The following is a 21,672-nucleotide window of genomic DNA, read 5'->3' as shown; positions in this document are numbered from 1 at the left end:
CCCAAAGTGCTGGGATTACAGGCATAAGCTACTGTGCCTTTCCATTACATTTAGTTTCTTGAGGAAGTAAAAAGGATTCGTTCTTTAAATCCCTTACTCTGACTTATCTTTTCACCTTATCCTTGGAAAGAGCACCTTCCCTTTAAGTAATCCAAGCAGAATGGCCTTGATTAGACTCATCTGTGGGTCACTTGGTCATTATGCAGCATCCAGAGAATATCAGTGTGGGTCAGTGTTTGTGAAGAAAGTGTAGAAGAGGTAAGAGAATGCAATAGTAAAGTATACTTCAAAATAAAAGTATAAAAAGTCTACAGAATATGAGTGCAATAAAACCTCTGTAGCACCATGGAGCTGTCTCTTGAAGAAAGTGTAAGGAGGACCTAGGCTTAAGGTGTGCATGAGAGTGGATGAATGTGTTCTTCTGATCTTTCATGGTGAGAGCCTGTGTTAGCCTGGTAGATGAATTAGTTTGGGAGAGAAGTATAAAATATTCATTGCTTCTCTTTCCAATGATAATATTTAAAATGCACCCATCGATGTACTGTGGTTTAATATTATAAATATTCTGTAGTGTGCAATTCTATAGACTACAGTGAAATAACTGTGCCATTTTGATTAGAGTCCCTTTGAAAAACAAAAGTGTTCATCTTTAATCATGTTAAGCTTCTCACCCGAGGAAAATCCCACAGAGTATTACAGTATATCATTTCTTCTGTTAGCATCCCACAGCTTCTTCTAGCAAACAATAAATGCATAGTTCTGTATCTGCATGAGGTTGGGCCATAAACTCCTGCTTAGTATTCAAATGGAAAGTTGCCCTTTTAAGATTAGCTAGATCTGTCAAACCAAGATATGATTCTCTAACATTTAAAGATCTCGACATTTTCCACCTCCAGAGTACAAGCCTTTTAGCTGTTAGCTCTCTGTCTTAAGAACTATTTTTGAATTTTATTTAGAGGTAGCCTGTCTCAGTGAACTTCCAATTTAACTGTTTTGGGTCTGGACTAATATTGGCATTGTTACTTATATGAAATCCACAGACACTAAGACATAGATGATATCTGAGATATTTAGGTACTGTTTCTTTATGACAGTCTGCATGGTTTTCACCCTTAATCATTTTAAACATTACCAGGTGATTTCTGAAACATGTTTCATGTAGATTTAGATATTTACTAAATTTCAACACGGCCTCTTAAGTTGAGCCTATGCTTTCATATACTTACATATATATGTATCCTTTTCATTCAAGGAAGATTGAATTTGAATTATCTTCTATGAATTTTAGACATATTAAAATACCACCTGAAGTGATAGTATCACTAATCATTTTATGAGTTCAAAGAACTCTTTCTTGTCCCATGCATAACTGTATGCTTGTATTACCATTTGCCTGATTGATCTTCCTCTAAATATATTTGATGGGGGAGATTTTGAGTGAAGTAGAAGCCAGGATAAAGGTGAGCTTTTCCTAATGTGATTGTGTGGATAGCAGACATCTCTGACTTCCTGGCGCTGACCTTCCTTATAGTGATGCAGGACCCAGTGGTCTATGCTTTTAGTACATTTCCTTCCATCTCCCTTTTTCTCTTCTTTTATTGTGCTCACTTAATTTTTTTCCTTATTCTATAAGGAATTCCTTATTTCCTTATTTATTTCCTTATTATTTATGTGCTCTCAGTCAGACAAGCAATGCTCCCCAGACTCTGTGGCTAAATAAATTTGACTTTTGCCTTTAAATACTTGTTAAATTTTAATTACCATATTAATAGAAACTGATTTTTGGATAGAAAATAATCATTTTGTTTATGATAGTTTACAAGGTTTTTTTCCTGCATCTGCCTAATGATAAAATTTATTTTTATAAGCAACATTTGCTTATTTTACTTAAAAAACTCCTATAGTGATGAATAAGTGAATAGATACGGATTTATTTGTACCTTAGGAATAAGGAATCCTGAAAGCATCATATAAAATTAAGAATTATGTCCCCAGTGAAGGAAAAGTAATGTTGGAATTAATAAAATTCAATTATGCAATAGTTACAATTGAAGAATTCTCAATATTTTAAAGCCTTGCATAGAATAAAGTTAACGTTATATTCTTATAAATTATGCAGGTGAAATACAAAGAAGAGATTAAACATGCAACAGCCATTTCTGATCCTCCAGAACTAAAGAGAGTTAAAGAAAACCAGAAGAACATCAGCAATGTGATCATATTTCTTAAGTATTTTTAAAAAATTTTATTGTATATCAACACATAATGACAGCATAAAACCTGTACAGATCAAATGCCATCACAATGAACCTCATTGCGAGAGGATCGGTTCCTTAAAAGTGGAGCTAGCATTTTACACATCTGTATGCCCTCCATGACACCTAGCCTAATGCCTTGTGTCAGCATTTATTTATTAAAGACACATATTATTCAGACATACAGAGTGGAATCATAGACATTGGAGACTCCAAAAGGTAGGAGGGTGAGAGCAGGGTGAGAGGTGAAATACTGTTGGGTACAATGTGCACTATCTAGGGTAATGGTTACACTAAAAGCCCAGACATCGCCACTATGCAATATATCTATGTAACACAACTGTTCTTGTACCTTTGAATCTATAATAATTAAAAAAGAATGAAACCTATTTTCAGAAACATATATTGATATTTTCTTTTTTGTTTTGTCATTTATTTTGTTTTGTAGACATATATATGTATCTATAGTCTCTATATATCTATATATCTATAGTCTCTATATATCTATATATAGCCTATATTAGATAGTCTGTATATCTCTATATAATCTATATTAGTTTATATATAGTCTATATTAGATAGTCTCTATATATCTCTATATAGTCTTTCTATATCTAGACTACTACCTATCTATATAGACATACAGACTATCTATATATTAGTCTACAAAGCAAAACAAATCACAAAAAAGAAAATTTTCTATTTCTTTTATCTATACCTATTTCTGAAAATAGGTATAGATATCTATGAATATATATATTTATAAAAATAGGTATAGATATCTATCTATAGATAGACCTATCTATAGATAGATAGATAACATATATATATATTAGTCTACAAAACAAAACAAGTGACAAAACTAAACATGAAATGTGTTATTGAATGTCTTCTCTGTTCTTGTTCTTGGGGGATTTTAAAGATGAGAGGTATGCCCTGAGATTAGGGGTCGTGGGCATCCTCAAGGTTTGTAGGAGAAACAGAGATAGGAGTATATAGCTATGTTCACTGTTTAAGTTCCATTACAATAACTGTTATTTGTTGGGTGCTTACTATGCATTTTGGGTACTTTACATTGCAATATCTCATTTAATCATAAGTAATAATGCCTCTTGCAAAGTGCTGTGCGAACGCAGAAGGACGGCTATGCAGTGGAAGAGACAAAGAGCCTTGGGGAAGGGGTAACGTTGGAGTTAGATCTTGAAAAGGTAATAAAGGTTTAGAGCTGAGTTTTGTGAGGAAAGGCATTCCTGGCAGAGCAAACCAAATATGTTCAAGATCCAAGGCTTGTTCCAGAATTCAAGAAGAGGGTTTAGTGTGATGAGTACTTGGGGTGAAAGATGGCAGGAGCGTATGCTGGAGAGGGAAGTTGAGATACAGATCACAAAAAGGTAGTATGGATTCCCACAGTGTCTCTAAAGTGTGGTTCATATACCATTATGGCATTCCGGTAGATATTATGTGGCTTACTGATAATCTTAATGTTTAAGAGCAGTTGACTTCGTGATTAAATTGTTCTAATGTTTACCTTCTTCCAAAAGAAGGGTGACTAGTTTTCAATTGATGGTAGAAATATAACAATCTCTTAGAAATAACTTTATTTGAAAATAAACAGTGAATTAATTTAATGAAAAAGTATAACATTGTAGGTGTTATTTGTAGTATTTATCTGGTATGACATAGAGAAAGGGGCATGCAAATGGCAGAAATTTGGGAAATTTGGATAACACTCAAGTGGTGGAAAAGAACGTGAACCCTGGATCCTGGACTGTTGGATGGTTTGATCCTAACTCCAGATCTTACTTGTTGTATAATTGTTGTAAGCCATTCACCTCTTGAAACCTAAATTTCCTCTATATAAAGCAAGGATAAGAGTATTGAAGAGATATTGATTGTGAAGCACACAGCATGTTTGTGAAGGGATGAATACAAGATGTGAAGATTCTATCAAACTTATGCACCCAAACTTATATCCACTAGAAATTGGCAGTAAGAGTTTCTCTTTGTCGATAATGTGAATTTACTATTCAGATGTAACCCCTTTGAGCTTTAGCCAGAGTGATTTCTTTCAAGCTTGATACAGATTAAACTGAAACTTTCCTCCCTTTAGCTCAATCACCCAGTCGCAAGAATCTGCCTAACATCTCAAACTACATACCATGGCACACAGAAAGTTACATATCGAGGAAAGAGGCCAGAGGAACCTTACCCCTTTTCATTTATTTTTTAAACTTATTCAACTTCCCTTCACTGTCATGTTCACTACTAAGAGTATGCATCTTAAGTCTATTTCTTTTTCTTTTCTTTCTTTCTTTTTTATTTTTGTTTTGTTTTTTGAGATAGAGTCTTACTCTGTCACCCAGGCTGGAGTGCAGTGGCGTGATCTCATTTCACTGCAACCTCTACCTCCTGGGTTCAAGCAATTCTCCTGCCTCAGCCTCCTGAGTAGCTGGGATTACAGATGCAAACCACCATGCCTGGCTCATTTTGTATATTTAGTAGAGATGAGGTTTTACCATGTTGGTCAGGTTGGTCTCGAACTCATGACCTCAGTTGATCCACCTGCCTTGGCCTTCCAAACTGTTAGGATTACAGGCGTGAGCCACCAAACCCGACCTCAAGTCTATTTCATCAGCAGGCCCTGCAGGTCTTGTGGGGATTTCTTGTAAAAGAAAATTCCCTAACCTGAGCTTTAAAGCCTAAAAAGACACTAAAACTGTCCCTGTGAAGTTTCTTCTAATGAGATCTTAACCTCCAGCTCTACTTTTGTCTGCCAAAAGTTCATTTGCCATTCTGATTTTCTCTATTGATGCTCATTTATTTTGGGAGGTGTTGTGGAATTGTTGGGAAAGCTGACCACAAACAATGGAGTTAGATCCCCAGCTAAGAAAAACACCTCTGTGCATTAAGTCAGGAAAATTTCTATAATGCTAGGTCAGAGATGGGGCTTCCAATGTTAGAACGGCATAGAGAAGAACCTTTGAAGTTCAAGGTTTCTTTATACAGTAATAGTCTATCACTAAAGTTCAGGTACAGGATTTTGTTACTCTCCTTCCCAATGATAAGAATGTAGAATTATTATTTTTAAATATAAAATGGCAATTTGATAAATGTTGCTTTAGTGCTATGAAGAAATGAATTCATAGAATTCATTCTTACTGATGAGGGGATTATTCATTATTACTGATAAGATCAAACTCAGAGAGGCCACCAATAAATAATATAATCTGAAGGAAAACAACGAAAAGTGTGACTTAAAACATTTGATAAGGGTTGGGTGTGATGGCTCACACCTGTAATCCCAGCACTTTGGGAGGCCGAGTCGGGAGGATTGCTGGAGCTTGGGAGGTTGAGGCTGCAGTGAGCTGTGATGATGCCACTGCACTCCAGCCTGGACAACGGAGCAAGACCTTGTCTCAAAAATAAAACAACAACAACGACAACAAAACCACTTGACAAGGAAAAGACTGGCATCGCCAAGAAGATAAAATCTATAAGCAATACATATTTCACTATGAAATCCTGATGATGATCTTATTAATGAATGTTCTGTAGCCATGTGACGTTTTAAAAAAATCTGTTGCAATGTTTTGGGATGTATTTATTTCCCATAATCTCAAACTGTCTTGCACCTTGTCTCTCAGCTCCAGTATAAAGAGCAAAACTACAAGGCCACTCCGGTAAGCATGACCCCGGAGATAGAGAGAGTGAGGCGAAACCAGGAGCAGCTGAGTGCGGCAAGTCCTTTCTGTTTCCTTTTATATTTTCTCAAACATAACATATTTTTATTTAAAAATATGCCCTTTGGAAGGCCATTATCCTTAGCAAACTAACACAGGAACATAAAACCAAATACTGCATAATAATGAGAGCTAAATGATGAGAACACATGGACACATAGAGGGGAATAACAGACACCGGAGCCTGTTGGACGGGAGAGGATGGGAGGAGGGAGAGGATCCGGAAAAGTAACTGTTGAGTACTGGGCTTAATGCCGGGGTGATGAAGTCATCTGTACAACAAACTCCCATAACACAAGTTCACCTGTGTAACAAACCTGCACATGTACCGCTGAACTTAAAAGTTTAAAAAAAAAAATGAATTTGAGCAACATGCAATTATATGGATGAATCATATCATTATAACATGAAAAAGTGAATATGTACATGCAGCATTAATTCTTTTGTAAAATTTAACAACTGCAATAATAATGATGATGATAAACGGAATATCTCCAGATTTAATAAAACTATCTAAAAATTTAAAAAGGAAAAGTTTTACACCCTCTGCATTTTTGGATGTTCCTTTTCACATTTCCTTGTTGAAGGGCATGAACTGCGTGTCCAGGAAATTTGGGACTGTGTTGCTGTACCTTAGCTGTGTTTGCTTATTCAAGAGATCTTCATTAAGTACCCAAATGTACTGGGCATTGTCCTGGTCACTCAGACACAAAGATGGGTAAGACCCACTTTCTATCCTCAAGGACCTCATAGTTCAGTTGGTAAATCTCTTTAAAAAAATGCAGTTAATGGAGAATACTGGATCTGATGTCAATATGAAAAGAAAAATATATATATATTGGAACAGGGCAAAAGAAGACCTGGCTTGACTGGCATTCTAAGACATAGTATCAAGTCAAAGAGCCTTATAAATGGAAAACATTTTTCAGTCATTCAATAGTCTGTTGTGAATAAAGCAAAAATAGTTAACAAGGCAGCGCTACTCTGTGCTGGGCCCTGTACTAATGTTCTGTGTAAACCCATGAGGTCAGCACTGTTTGTTTCTCTGGTTGGTAGATGTGGGAAACTGAGTCTTGGGGAGGTCAGAGGACATGCTGGCCTCCCACCCCCGGCCCCCACACCCAGCTAGTAAAGGCAGAGCTGAGATTGGAATGTATTGTTGAACTTTCACCAATACAAACAAAAGCCTTCTTTTTCCAAAACAAGTACCTTTGAAAGACTTCAAAATGTAAGAGTAGGTTCTCCTGGGTGGAGATAATGAGGCTCAACACTGTTTATCCTTATAATATCCCTGGGAGGTGGTAGGAGTCAGAGAGCTTTAGCTTCTATTGAAGGGAGAAGCCCCACGGTCAGAAGACAGTAAAAAGCCTTCTAGGGTGACAGGGAATGGACTTCACAAGAGTTCTCTTGTAATGACTACATTCTGGCGTTTCTTTTAAAGCATGTTGCCTTATGATTCCATTACTTTTATTTGTGGAATTTATGGTTAATTTTGATATTGAAGAGGAAAGCATTTATTGAAGACATATTTAAACAGTACCAGCAACAACTTGTGCTTGCTAAATCAGACCCATCGGAATGTGGGCGTATATGTAAGCGTGAAGGTTGATGTAATCAACTGTGGAAAAAAAATGTGTAAAAAGTTGATGCTAATTTTGAGCCTCGTCCTTTGTGGTATTTCAGTGGAGCCCATTGTGCTATCTGTTAAAGTTCTTATTTATCCTTCTTAGGTAAAATATAAGGGAGAACTTCAGCGGGGAACTGCAATTTCTGATCCACCAGAGCTGAAGAGGGCAAAAGAAAACCAGAAAAACATCAGCAATGTGTGATCATCTTAGTAACTTTTTTCTTACACTATCAAATGCATTGTCCACGTGTGAATGAAGGGATTGTATTTATAGAATTTTCATAACCTTGAGCTGATGTCGTGTTCTCATTTGACTAACAACTTATTTGAAAGATTTCAGGGACTTTGGTATTGTGGGTACAGTCAGGTGTTCCCCACCTCAGGGTTCCCAGTGACTCATCAGGATGACTTTTTTCTTTTTGTTTTTTTGAGACAGGGTCTTGCTCTGTCACCCAGACTGGAGTGCAGTGGCACAATCTTGACTCACTGCAACCTTTGCCTTCTGGGTTCAAGTGATCCTCCCACCTCAACCTCCCAAGCAGCTGGGATTACAGGCACATGCTGCCACACCTGGCTAATTTTTGTATTTTTTGTAGAGACGGGGTTTGGGCTGGTCTCAAACTCCTGAGCTCATGCAATCCGGCCACCTTGGCCTCCCAAAGTGCTGGGATTACAGATGTGTGCCACCGGGCCTGGGTGACTTTTTTTGACAGGTTGCTGTGTATCCCTTCTATCTTGTCATCTAGCTGATGGGTGCTATGGTCCCCTCAAGGCCCAGAGTCGTAGCTTCTGGCATCCTGGCCCTACAAACAAACATTTTCCCTCCCTTCTCTACCAGCATGTGTTCCTGTTCTTGCGCTTCCTCCGAGCCCCACTTTCCACTTCCCACAATTATGACTCCATTTTTGGGCAAAGTCTAGGAAGAAATGATAATGTGTGCATGGCTGAATAGGTTATATTGGACAGGACCATTTTGGGGGCACTTAATAAGGGGCTGGCAGTTTTTACCTAGACACCAACTTGTGGCCTGCTCCGATTCCCTGTTGTTGAAATAATTCACGGATGCAGTTCAAGAAGAAAGTCCTCTTTTACAGTCATTAACATATAGATTGGGTTCTTTGGAAGAGGAAACTTGGAAATCTATTACGTTCAAAGAAATCTTTTATTCTTCACACCTTTAAAGTCATTTTACCAGTTTATAATGCAAAGGCAGGTGATTGATACTTTTCCTAACAACTATATTTTAGAGAAGTAGACGCTCATCTTTCCCCCATATATTTAGAGTCATACTTGATGTGACTCCATTATTCTCAAAAAGGAACATTGTTATTGAGACAAGGAGTGGACCAGTGAGAAGCATGCTGGCTTTTTAAAGGATGCCCACAGTCACCTATTTAAACACATCTTTACAAAAATTCTGCCGCAGTTAATTCCTAAGAAACCACCACCATGTAGTACCAGTCTACGGTGAATACCTTTAAGTAATATCCATGAAGACATTTATTCTCATTTCCTTTTGTGATTAAATATTTATTACAGCTTTACGGATGGTATGCCTATGTATTGGAGTACATCCACAGTGATTTGGACACATGTACTCTCTTATGGGATGAAATGAAATAGATTGATTTATGATGCCAGCATTTTAAATACAACTCAACCTCTGAAAATATTTTTTGTAGTTTCCTACAAAACTTCCCTGACTATCTCATTAAAATAAATACTATGAGCCAGGCACTGTGGCTCAGGATTGTCATCCCAGCACTTTGGGAGGCTGAGGTGGGTGGATCACTTGAGCCCAGGAGTTTCAGATCAGCTTGGACAACATGGCAAAACTCAATCTCTACAAAAATACAAAAATTAGCCAAGCATCGTAGCAGGTGCCTGTAATCCCAGCTACCTGGGAGGCTGAGGTGGGAGGATTGCCTGAGCCTGGGAGGTCGAGGCTGTGGTGAGCAAAGATTGTACCACTGCACTTCAGCCTGGGTGACAGAGCAAGACCCTGTCTTAAATAAATAAATAAGTCTCTTAGTTGAATTGATTCATAGTATTCTATTTTTTGTTCTCTGAAATGATAGGTTTATTACAAAGGTCAGCTGGGAAGAGCTACCGCTTTAAGTGTAACTCCTGAAATGGAAAGAGTGAAGAAGAATCAAGAAAATATTAGCTCGGCAAGTGGTTTTCTTCATTTTAGACTATCACAAAGGATGTGTCTTTTATTATTTACTTGCGGTCCTCTTTTGCTTGTGAAAATAAAACTTATTTTCAAGAAACATTTGTGATGTGTCCAATAAGTACGTGTGTTATTTCAGATGACTTCCAAAAGCTGCCACTGCAAACATTTACATTATCTTGCAACTCTTTGTTATTTCCAGATGTGACCAACAGTTACATTCAAAGCTTAGGTTAAAATTATATTCATTTAAACAGCTATTCATGATATGTTAGCCGTGTCTTTGAAGGTGGTAAAGCCTTTGATGTGTGCATTAAATAATTGTCATTTTCCTGAAATATTTCATTGAACATGGATTGTTAAATGCTGTCTGCAAAACAAAATAGGAGATGAATCATTACCCCCACTAAAGACTTACAGAAAAGAATCCTTAAATACAATTAACGTAGAATTCAGTTGCTCACCAAAGTCCAGTGGTGTACATGAGTATCTTATTTGAATATTGTGCTTCCTCTTAGTGAATATCAGGGCTTCAATTCTGAATTGTACATAATGCCCTCAGGTCCACAATAAGTGGTATCCATATCTTACACCTAATCAGTTTCATAAATGGCGGTGTTCTGATGGGCAGTTGTGAAGAACACAGGCCCTTTTCTTAGCACACCCTGAATAGCTGTTTGCCTGAGAATCAGCATTTAGGCTTTGCAATTTACAGCTTCCTAGTGACATTTCTGTCCAGAGATGCTGTGTGTATTTAACATACATTACCTTTAAGTTGTGGCTGCTTAGAAGAACAACTAAATTTGTTCCTCATTATTTCTTATTCCCTAAGCAGAGAAAAAAATAAAAAGAAATAGAGAGTAGCTTGTATGCATTTTTCAACACTCTTATGGTAGAAAATGGGGAAATTTAGAAACAAAATAACTTTGGGTTCTATTTAATAGTTTTGGATTTTCTCTGTTTAATTTAAATATGATAACCAGTTGTGTGTGTGTGTGTGTGTGTGTGTGTGTGTGTGTATATGTGTGTATGTGTGTGTTTGAGACACAGTCTCTGTTGCCCGGGCTGGAATGCAATAGCACAATCATAGCTCATTGCAGCTTTGAATTCCTGGGCTCAAGCAGCTGTCTTGTCTTAACCTCTCAAGTAGCTGGGACTACAGGCACACGCCCAACTAATTTTTTTTTTTTTAATTTTTACTTGTAGAGATGGGGGGTTTCACTGTGCTGCCTAGCCTAGTCTCAAATCCCAGGCCTCAAGTCATCCTCCCACCTTAGCTTTCCAGAGTGCTGTGATTACAGATACGAGTCCTCGGGCCTGCGCAGGTTTACAGACTAGATAGATAGTTACTATTGGTCATTCACACATTTGTTTAGAGTTGATAGATTTAGGTCATTTTGCAGTAGGCGGTGGAGGAGATCTTTGATTGTAAAATTTTAGGTTGCTATTCTAGAACAAAATTTAATTCACTGAAATAGTTACCTGGAAAATAATTTCAAGTATGTTGCATGTGTTTCACTCATTTGTAAAGCTTAAAAATGTTACATCATGTGTTTTCTTATCGTTGTCTTATGCCTACTATTTACTTTGCAGGTAAAATATACCCAGGACCATAAACAGATGAAAGGTAGACCAAGTCTGATTTTAGATACACCTGCTATGAGACATGTTAAAGAAGCACAAAATCATATTTCAATGGTAGGGTCCAACCAGATCATTCTTAAAACATGCTAAGGAATGGCCGGATCCAGTGCATGGATGGCATTACTTCACTATCAATCCGATAACTAACAAAGCATGGAAATGTGGTTGGCTTGTCTTTTGAGGGAGGGGCATTTCTAATCACACTGAAATGCAGTGGAAACATTTAGTCTAATAAAATGATTTTTCTCAGTGACTTTTTCTGGTGTGTCTTTATTTCTAACGTGACTACTATAAACTCATAGTGTGAAAGATATTTGTGTAGACTTCTTTCCAATTAATTCTAAGAAAAAATTTGGTCTGTTTGCCTGTCATAAAGGATATGAAAAGAAGTGTGTTTTTAAAGCTGTGTTTTTAAAAATGTGTGTTTTAAAAATTATATTATCAGATATAATTTACCTACCATAAAGTTTGCCCATTTAAAGTGTTCAATTCAATGGTTTCTAGTATAATTTACAGTTATACAACTATCTCCTGGACCTAATTTCAGGACATAAAAAAAGTATATTTTGAAGTATAAGTTTTTGTAATTATATTAAACATGGTATATATTGTTACCTATAAAATTTCAAACTAATTTTAAATAATGCCATTTTCATGAATGATTGCCTGGAAATAGATATCACTTTATTGCATACTGAAGTTGAAGAGATAGGAATTTTAATTTATATTTAAATTAGTATATTTTAGGAAGTAACCAGGATTTGAGAATATGTATTTTTACAAGCTCTCAATAATATATATATAGTTTTATATATAATTTAAAATAGATATGAGCTATAATGATTAAAAACTTTGTGAAAATATCAGCACTTGATTTCTGATGCTAAGAAACTGAAGTTCCAGACTTTAGTTTTGGAGTATTTGGAAAAGATACATACATGTAGACAATCTGCATGCAGCCAGTGCAGTGTACACCTGTCATTTAATAAAAATGTTGTGAAAGAGGTAACTGTCCGCAAAATTCAGTATGATGATTTTTCCTTTTTCAGGTAAAATACCATGAAGATTTTGAAAAAACAAAGGGGAGAGGCTTTACTCCCGTCGTGGACGATCCTGTGACAGAGAGAGTGAGGAAGAACACCCAGGTGGTCAGCGATGCTGCCTATAAAGGGGTCCACCCTCACATCGTGGAGATGGACAGGAGACCTGGAATCATTGTTGGTAAGCTGACGGCGTTTGTCGGCAGGCGTGTGTGGTCGAAAAGATCATGCTTGCTCTAGCTTCAGAATTACCCTCTTGAGTCATCTGACTCCTCATCACATGTTGGTTGTGGTACCCAATTTAAAATGGACTGCAGGTAAATTATTATTTTTGTACGATGTGGAATGGGATTTCTGGCATTCACCTGGTATCATCTCAAGTCTTTTCTATTATTGGAAGCTCTGTCTTTAATACCTTGCTAATTTTAAGAATGTTCCTCCTTGTATCACACACCGGGGCCTGTTGTGAGGTGGGGGGAGGGGGGAGGGATAGCATTAGGAGATACACCTCAACGCGGCACATGTATACGTATGTAACAAACCTGCACGTTGTGCACATGTACCCTAGAACTTCAAGTATAATAATAATAACAAAAAGAATCTTCCTCCTTGTTAAGCAGAGAAGCAGCAGAGATATGAGTGATCACAATGGTTGAACAATTACTTTGTTTTTCTTTAAAAAGAAAAACAAAATAATTGTTTTTCTGCTTGGTTGACATGTTGTTCTGTTGACATCATGTGCATAAGTGGCAGAAATAACCATATTGCGTTTAGGTCCTTTTATCACAAGCAGACATGCCATGGGCGTTCTGATGGTACTCCATAATAGTAATAGCTCATTTTAAAAATATTATTTCTGGACTGGAATAGTTGAGAGCCATCTGAAAGTCTTGCAATTAAGAGAGCAAACTTTTATTCCTGCTATCTGTTTCTTATAGTCAGGAGAAATCCTAGAAGGATATTTGTTGAATGGTGGCTGAGATATCAGAAAGGATCATACTGAAGTATAAGGCAGGGCTAGGAAGGATGGTTATTGATTTTTCAGTCTGTATCAACAACTGAAGACTATTGTCTCCTTCAGAGCAGTTAACCTCTGAATTGTGTAGTTACGTAGCTTAAAGAATATTTTTGGTATATGCCACTCAGTAATATCAGTGTTAGATTTTCTTCATCTTCAAAAGTAGGAGCTTATTTTTTGGTACTAGTGAAAGGCCATTTAGAGATAAGCTAAATTTGACAGGGTAATGTCTTTACAAAACCAGGGTGCTAAAGTCAGAGCAGCACTAAGTAACTTCGATGATTATACTAAAGTGAGTCTGGAAGTATTTTCTGAAGAAGGATTCCAAACATGTTTGTAGGCAATTGATAGCTTTGCTGATCTGCCTGAGTTGATTACTTAAAAGGATCACATTAAGTTGGATGGATGAGTTGTGATGTTTTCATTAAATGTGACACCAAATTAGAGTTTCATTGCTTTGTGCTAAAGGGATGGAACTATCTTAAGGGATAGTGCAGGGGTTCTGATTTATCTCACTTAGGGTGGAACTGCTAAAGTCTGTACAGCTTACTTCCAGGCCCTGCAGACATCAGAGGTCAGGAATGATGGTGAGGTCGTTGCTAAAAACCATGAAACTGTCTAGACCATGGGCTCTCAGAATTCAGTACTCAAAACCATTGAGGTTGAAATTATGATTGTTTTATAAAATATAAGATGTATGACTCTAAGTTATTTACTTACTTGCCAATCCAGAAGTCAGTTTATTTATTCTTATTGGGAAGAACTGTTTTCCATTGAAATTTCCATAATTGGCCAACATTAAACTTTCCAATGAGCCAGCTTCTGTATCAGGCATGAAAATACACGTTTAGAGATTTTCTGAGTAATTCAGATTAAGCCAATTTGTGCTGCTTCTATTTTTGTTGGAGGCTCTGCTACTTCTTATGAGCTGTGTAACCTTGGCCAAGCTACTCAATTTCTCTGTGCCTCAGTTTCCTCATCTACAAAATGAGGATAATATGTATGAAACTTAAATTAATTAGGTGTTAAATGAGAATAGTGCCTGGCATATGGTCAGCACTACATAATATTAATTAAAAACAGACAAGCAAATTTCCAGTTCCATTTTACAAATTAATTGTTTTTGCTGTAGCCCCATTTCTGCCGTATGTCTATAACTAGGTTTTTTTTTTTCCCAGTTGTTGGTACAGCTGTAAACAGCTTATTTTAGGATCTGATGCCCTTTTGTTGGAGAGACTGGTGAATTCAGAAGTTATTAAAATAAGAGGAGAATAAAGTGGTTTGCACAGTCTGATCACTGACTACAGCAGGGGTCCATTGACAGCAGGAAGCTGATATTATTTCTCTTTTCATTCATCATATTTCCTTGCTGTGTGCCTTGCTTGTAACACTTTTTAAATAAGTGTATCTAATAAGATATGCATCCCCTAAGATACACTTAACTTGCACTCATAGACTCAGAATGAAAACTAGACTTGCCACCATTCCACATTTTAAATATTTATTTCTGTTATAGAAAGGGACTTTTTTTTTGTTTGTTTTGTTTTTTAAACATAAACTTCTCAATTGTTTCCTATGAATTACTCACATGTCCTGAATCAGAAACTATAATCAAACATTTTGCTTGTTTCAGCCTGTGGAGAGCAAGAGTGACTGGGGATTCAGGGGTGCTGTGAGGGAATGCATATAGCTGCCCCATGTGCTCCTGTGTTGTGTGATGGGTCACAGGTACTTCAGCAAGGTCTGATAGGGCAGCTCAATGAATAGAGCAGGCAACTTCAATCTGATTACAAAGATTTCTTAACAGATACTTGTGAAAGCAAGTATCTTTTCATTCTCTTCTGAAGTCAGCAGCACTGTGAGTTTGTCTGTTACATGTTTGCTTTTTATATCTATTCCTTTGCATACTTTGTCTCGACTCTTTTGGGTACTGGCTTTTTTTTTTTTTCCTTTTTTAAATTCCTTCTTGATGAATGTTGATTTCTTCCTTTTGGCAAAAGACCTCAAAGTTTGGCGCACAGATCCTGGCTCCATCTTCGACCTTGATCCCCTGGAAGACAATATTCAGTCTAGAAGTCTCCATATGCTCTCTGGTATTACTCACTTTTTAGTTCATCCCATTTATGTGGTTTTGTCCCAAAAGTGAACCACTATGAACTGTAGAGGTTCATTGTACTGTGTAATGTAAATTTTAAAGCTGAGAATTTGGCAAACCAAAAAAATGCTATGCTACTTTTAAATACAATTAGTCATTTACGAAAAGAAAACTTTTTAATATATCTTAATTAGTCTGTCCTAGATTCATTTAAATAAGCTTTTTATTAGTAAGAATGCTTTTATATTATTTCTGGGTTTACAAATACAGTTATTTGGATTGCGCTAAACTGCTGAGACAAAAGGAGATTTGTTTCATGAAATACATTGTTATAATTTTTTAAAGGTAGATTTAAAGAATTATATATAGAACAGTAGAAAGGTTTTTTACATGGCATCGTAGATGTCTTAAAATAAATTTTCAAGTATCTTTAAAATTTTCTTTGACATTTTATATAATGTAAAATGAATAGTTTACATAGGAAGCATAGTTGGCTTTTAACTTAGATTGCAAGTTCATAATTAAAGGCAAAAAAATGAATAGTTGGGGTACGAATGATGGCTTGATTTGACATTTCAAATTTTCTCTGACAGTTATGCAGTTATGTTAAACAGTAGATAGCTATGTCATTTAGATCTTGCTCTAACCCCTGATTTCTACTCTATATTTAATTGTTGATGTGAATAGAATTGAATACCCGAGGAAAAGCAGGAATTCTAGTACTTTTATAGTCACTTTCATTCATATAGTTAGCCAAACAGTGTCACTTGATTTTCTAAAAATAAAGAAAAGGCAACACATACTATGTATCTGGTGATAGTTTAAAGGAATTATTGAAAACCAGGCATTACAATTAACAAAAATTTATTAGTTTACCAATGTTTTCTTAGTCCTTGTCAATTTCCTATCCCTTACCCGTCCTTTAAAATTGAGACTTAAAAAAGCATAAAACGACGGTTAAGTCATTCATGTAGTTGACGCAATGCATGCTGAAGTTTGGGAATAGGTGCCTAGAGCTGAGATTTTGAGTTATTCTTTACTAAGAGATTGTTTTTCTTCTCTGTTAAGCTTTTAAGTAATTTTTTGTTGATTTTGTTTTTCAAGTCACTTAATCACACGTGTAAATATTTTCCCTCCAATATAGAAAAGGCGAGTCACTATAGGCGACATTGGTCTCGATCCCATTCCAGCAGTACTTTCGGTACAGGTCTCGGAGACGACAGGTCAGAAATCTCCGAGATTTACCCTAGCTTTTCATGCTGCAGTGAGATAACAAGACCGTCTGATGAAGGAGGTATCAAACATGCACCACTTACAAAGAAAATCGATTCATTTTTTAAGTGTGTCACAAGAGTGTCTTTAAAATTCTTTTCACTTTTGCATGAACATCTATCCTGGCTGTATTTGAGAATTTAAAATTAAGTTCAGAAAGTTAATAGTCTTTTTTTTTTTTTAAAGAAAAAACCCTACTAATTTGCATTTTTGCATGTTATTTTCCCCCCTGTCTTACTTCACTATTATCACAGCAATGGATTTGTAATGACAAAAGGGTCTTGAGACTTGCTGCTTGAGTCTGTTTCACAGGAGTTATATGTGATAAATATACACACTACACAGTCATAGCAGAAACTTGAGTTCTGCATAGTTTTTATATGATTTCCATTAAGGAAAAAACTCAATCTTACAGTAATATTGGGGTGCCTCAGAGGTTATAATGAATGTGTATATTTTAAATATTAATATAAACTTGCAGACAGAGTTAGATCTTGCCAAAAGAAATTGGGCATAATACTTGGGATATGAGAGGGTTTTTTTTTTTAAATGAGAAATACTATTGATTGTTAATAATCTTGTCACTATTTTATATACCCACTCTTTTCCTGTATCTTCTGTTTTCTGTATCCAGGCTGATGGATTAAGCCTAGAACTTCAATGAATTTCTTTAGGGTATTAAACTAATTTTACTTATAAATCTGTTTTTAAAGGTTAAGACTAAAATGTTTCCTCACCTCATTGCAGTTATATTTTAGTACAGCAAGGAGGGGGAAAGGACTGAAGCATATGAGAACAAAAGCAATACTGAATTTCCCTTTCAACTCAAAGGCCATATTGTTGAAATCCCAAAGGTAGGAAATTTTGAGGTTGAGCAACTTAACACCTTGGTGGGTAAAAAGTAATGTGACTGAGGAAATGACCAAGCTGCGAAAGATTTTATAACTGTGTAATTAGTTTTTTTGCACTCATTACAGTGAAACACTAATGGGAATAAAATATATTATATTCTATACATCTTGAATTGTAAAACTGGACTGACCTTATTTTGGTAGAAATTTATTAAGGGTCTCCTTTCTGTGTAACTAATGAAATCATTATAAACTGGTTGTTTTATTGTGGGTAAAAATACATGAGAAAATCTCCCCTTTTTGTGTCTGTCTGAATTGCTAATGAAGGGTTCAGTAACTTCCGATTACTTTTTTGATAGAGTCTTGCTCTGTTGCCCAGGCTGGAGTGCAGTGGCACAATCTCAGCTCACTGCAACCTTCACCTCCTGGGTTCAAGTGATTCTTGTGCCTCAGCCTCCTGAGTAGGTGGGTCTACAGGTGTGTGCCACCACACCTAGCTAATTTTTGTATTTTTTATAGAGACGGGGGTCTCGCAATGTTGTCCATGCTGGTCTGGAACTCCTGACCTCAAGTGATCCACCCACCTCAGCCTCCCAAGTGCGGGGATCACAGGCATGAGCCACTGTACCTGACCTCTGATTACTTTTTTTGGACGTGGGGTCACTGATTTATCCCCTCAGTGTCCTTCCTGGTTCTGTAGACGCAGAATAATATTGATATTTAAAGAGATAAATAAAACCCAAAGCAAATACAAGAACTAATGTTGATCAACCTTATTTAATGTTACTCAGTTCAGCGTACTGGAATTGATGTCTCTCCCAAAGGCAATGTACCAGAGAGTCTTTGTTTCAAGAGTGACCCTTTATTTCATGTCTATCCTCCTCAGTCCATCATTCATTCATTTAGTCACCAAATGTTTACTGAGTGCTGTTTGTGCACTGGCCAAGAGCTTAGATCTGGCAATGCACACAGCAGTGAGCAAAAGAAACATGCATCCGCTGTAAGGGGCTTAGAGGCTGGTGGGGGGACCTTGACATTTAGCAGACACTTAAACAAGTAAGACATAATGAAGAGCAGAATCAGGCCTGTGAGGGGGTGGAATGAGGGCTATAATAACAGCGCAGCTGCATCGGGCCTTGATGTCAGGGAAACCTTCCTTGGGGAGGGGATATTTGAGTAGAGATGTGAATGCTGATGGACGTTAACGAGGCTGTGGGGCTTTGGGAGAAAAGTGTTTCTGATAGGACAGAGCATGCAATATCTGATTGGATAGACGCATGCATTGGATAGGGCAGAACATTGAGATGTTCAAATGGAAGCATCACACACACAATTAGAGTTTAGAAGAGGAGGCCGCACCGGAGGTCAGTTTGGAAATCATCCATCCAAGTCTATGATTTAGGTCCTAAATGAATCTGTGTAGAGATCAGGAATTCGGAGGGCCTCTGCTTGGATGCCTCTACTCCCTCTGCAGCAGCAGACCACACCCACGTCACTTGTCTCTTTGCATTCTCTCCTCCAAGGCTGTAAAAACCTGCTGCTGTTAGTTAATCACCTCTTTTTCTTAAGCCCACATTCCTTCTCTTTTCTAATTATTTCTAGCAAGAGGACCCTATCCTAAGCCAAACTGAATGAGAAAATGTCTCATTGGAAGAAGGTATAGGCAAATATTCTTGCATTTATACTAGAATTTGAGTAACACATGGTTGGGTAAGAGGGAATAATCATATTTTTTTTTAAAGGAGGAATTTCATACTTCTTCAAAGATGGGGGGAGATTTTGGACAGCAGCGATGACTCAGTGACTCAAATAATGCCTTGTAAGAAAAAGTTGACTTTTTTTTTTTTTTTTTTTTTGAGACGGAGTCTCGCTGTGTCACTCAGCCTGGAGTGCAGTAACGTGATCTTGGCTCACTGCAACCTCTGCCTCCCAGGTTCAAACGGTTCTCCTGCGTCAGCCTCCTGAGTAGCTGGGATTACAGGTGCACGCCACCACACTTGGCTAATTTTTGTATTTTTAGTAGAGATGGGGTTTCGCCGTGTTGGCCAGGCTGGTCTTGAACTCCTGATCTCAAGTGCTCCACTTGCCTCCGCCTCCCAAAATGCCAGGATTACAGACATGAGCCACTGTGCCTGGCCAAAAAGTTGACTCTTTGGGGTCATTATAAATTTCCGTTGTTCTCAGTCCTCTGTTTTGAGGCCAAGATGCTCTGTCTTTAGGGACATTGCCTATTTTAAAAAATAGATATTGGGGTATGAAGCAAAAGTCAAGATGTACCAATAAGTTTTATAACATAAACACAAGTGACATGTGCCCACAAAAGAGCCATATGAATTTGAAAAGGTTTTAGGATACGTTGGAATATGCTAATTTAATTTAAGTGAAGCAAAGCACATTCTACCAATTGGCACCTGATGTCGGTATTCAAATGATTAGTGACATATATCAAACCTTATAAGTTCAATACCACCTCTCTGCTTCCCACTTCCCTGCAGAAATCTCCTTTCTGAGCTTCCCAGTTTGCTAAGTGACAACTACAACTTTCCAGCTACTTAAACCCTTTGGAGTCATCCCTGACTCTTGTCTTTCACTCATACCCCATGTCTAGTTCATTGGCAAATCTTGTCAGCTGGACCATGACAAAAATATCCAGAATCTGAGTGCTTGGCCCTACCTCCATTGTTGCTACCCTTATATCAGCCACTGTCATCTCTTATTTGGACAATGATAGTTGCCTCCTGACTGGTTTGCCTGCTTCTGCTCTGGCCACACCATCTTCCACCCACCTCCTGCTCTGATCTGTTCTCCACCTGACATCTGGAATGATCTTCTTGAAACCCTGGTGACATCATGTCACTCTTCTATCATTTTGTTCTGAATATAACCCAAATTTTCATCATTGTGTACAAGACCCATGTCCGATCTTGGGCCCCGGTCACTGCTCTGAACTAATTTTCTGCCATTCCAAGTATATCTATCCACTCTCACCATTTCCGGTCCCCTTGTTTTACTCAAACTTTCCAAGCCCCCTAGGGCTTTTGCACACACTGTTCCCCCAGCCTGGAATACTTCTGCCACCCCAGATATTTGCTTAGCTAAGTGCCATTTTTCTTTATGTTTCAGTGGGCCTGCAGCATATTCAGCATTGGAGCCCAAGACTAATTCTGATTCACCCTCTCTTAAGTGGAACGGTGCTTGGTTAGTTTCTGCTAATGTTGAAATAAATCATGTTACAGCTAGAGGCCATAATGGTAGTGTTAGTCATGTGAACCCTTGTGTGGTGATGAGGGTTGATAAAGCAAATGATCGGCTTATCAAGAAAACTAACAGGAGGATGATTGCTAGGGGAACTTTGTATGGAATAGTTTGGGCTACTGCTTGAAGTGCGCTAATGAGTACATATTTTGAATTGAATGTCCAGTGCTCAGATGGTACCCTCTCTAACTACTAGAGATAAAATAGCACCCCTTTCCTGACTATCTGTCCCTTTTCTCTGAATTTTTTCCTTCATAGCACCTGGTACCACTTCAGATATTATATATTGATTTATTTATTTGTCTCTCTCTGCATGCCCAGCAAGATCAGAGGTACTGGCTGTTTTGTTGACTGTTGTATCTCTAGCTCTTAGAATAAGCATTCAGCAACTATTTGGAGAGGGAATAAAATGGCCAAATGAATATTTTAAAAACAAGGACCACATGCATAAATATATGTAAGTATAATTATTTTTATAAAATAAAATTCTCTTGGGGAAGGCTTTCAAGAAGATTCTTACATTTTTATGATGTTTTGATATGTTTCAATGACATTAAAGCATAGCTGAAAAAATACTCTAAAGTGGAAACATTCCCAGTATGTGTGCATATATATATATATATATATATATATATATATATATTTTTTTTTTTTTTCGTACAGAAGGAAAGAAGTCTCCATGATTTCTCAGTGGCTTTGAAA

The 21,672-nt window shown here is 37.2% G+C and overlaps 1 protein-coding gene across 5 annotated transcripts in view; it reads left to right on the top strand.

The window, feature by feature from the left end:
* NEBL (nebulette) overlaps nt 1–21,672 on the top strand; it is a 395,768-nt gene that overhangs the window by 350,072 nt on the left and 24,024 nt on the right. For 3 of the 5 annotated variants that reach the window (XM_055092459.2, XM_034930073.4, XM_055092458.2), the window contains exon 5: nt 12,489–12,660. In XM_055092459.2, coding sequence (XP_054948434.1) covers nt 12,489–12,660 — 172 coding nt within the window. Of the gene's footprint in view, nt 1–2,119; nt 2,213–5,899; nt 5,993–7,725; nt 7,819–9,700; nt 9,794–11,388; nt 11,494–12,488; nt 12,661–15,497; nt 15,591–16,736; nt 16,887–21,672 lie in introns of all 5 variants that reach the window. The other 2 variants (XM_003806692.5, XM_055092460.2) reach the window with 2 other exon arrangements.

Source organism: Pan paniscus, chromosome 8 (assembly GCF_029289425.2).
Source record: "Pan paniscus chromosome 8, NHGRI_mPanPan1-v2.0_pri, whole genome shotgun sequence".
In the NCBI taxonomy this organism is placed as follows: domain Eukaryota; kingdom Metazoa; phylum Chordata; class Mammalia; order Primates; family Hominidae; genus Pan; species Pan paniscus.
Note: the sequence above shows the minus strand (reverse complement) of the source record. Positions and strands in the feature narration are given on the sequence as shown.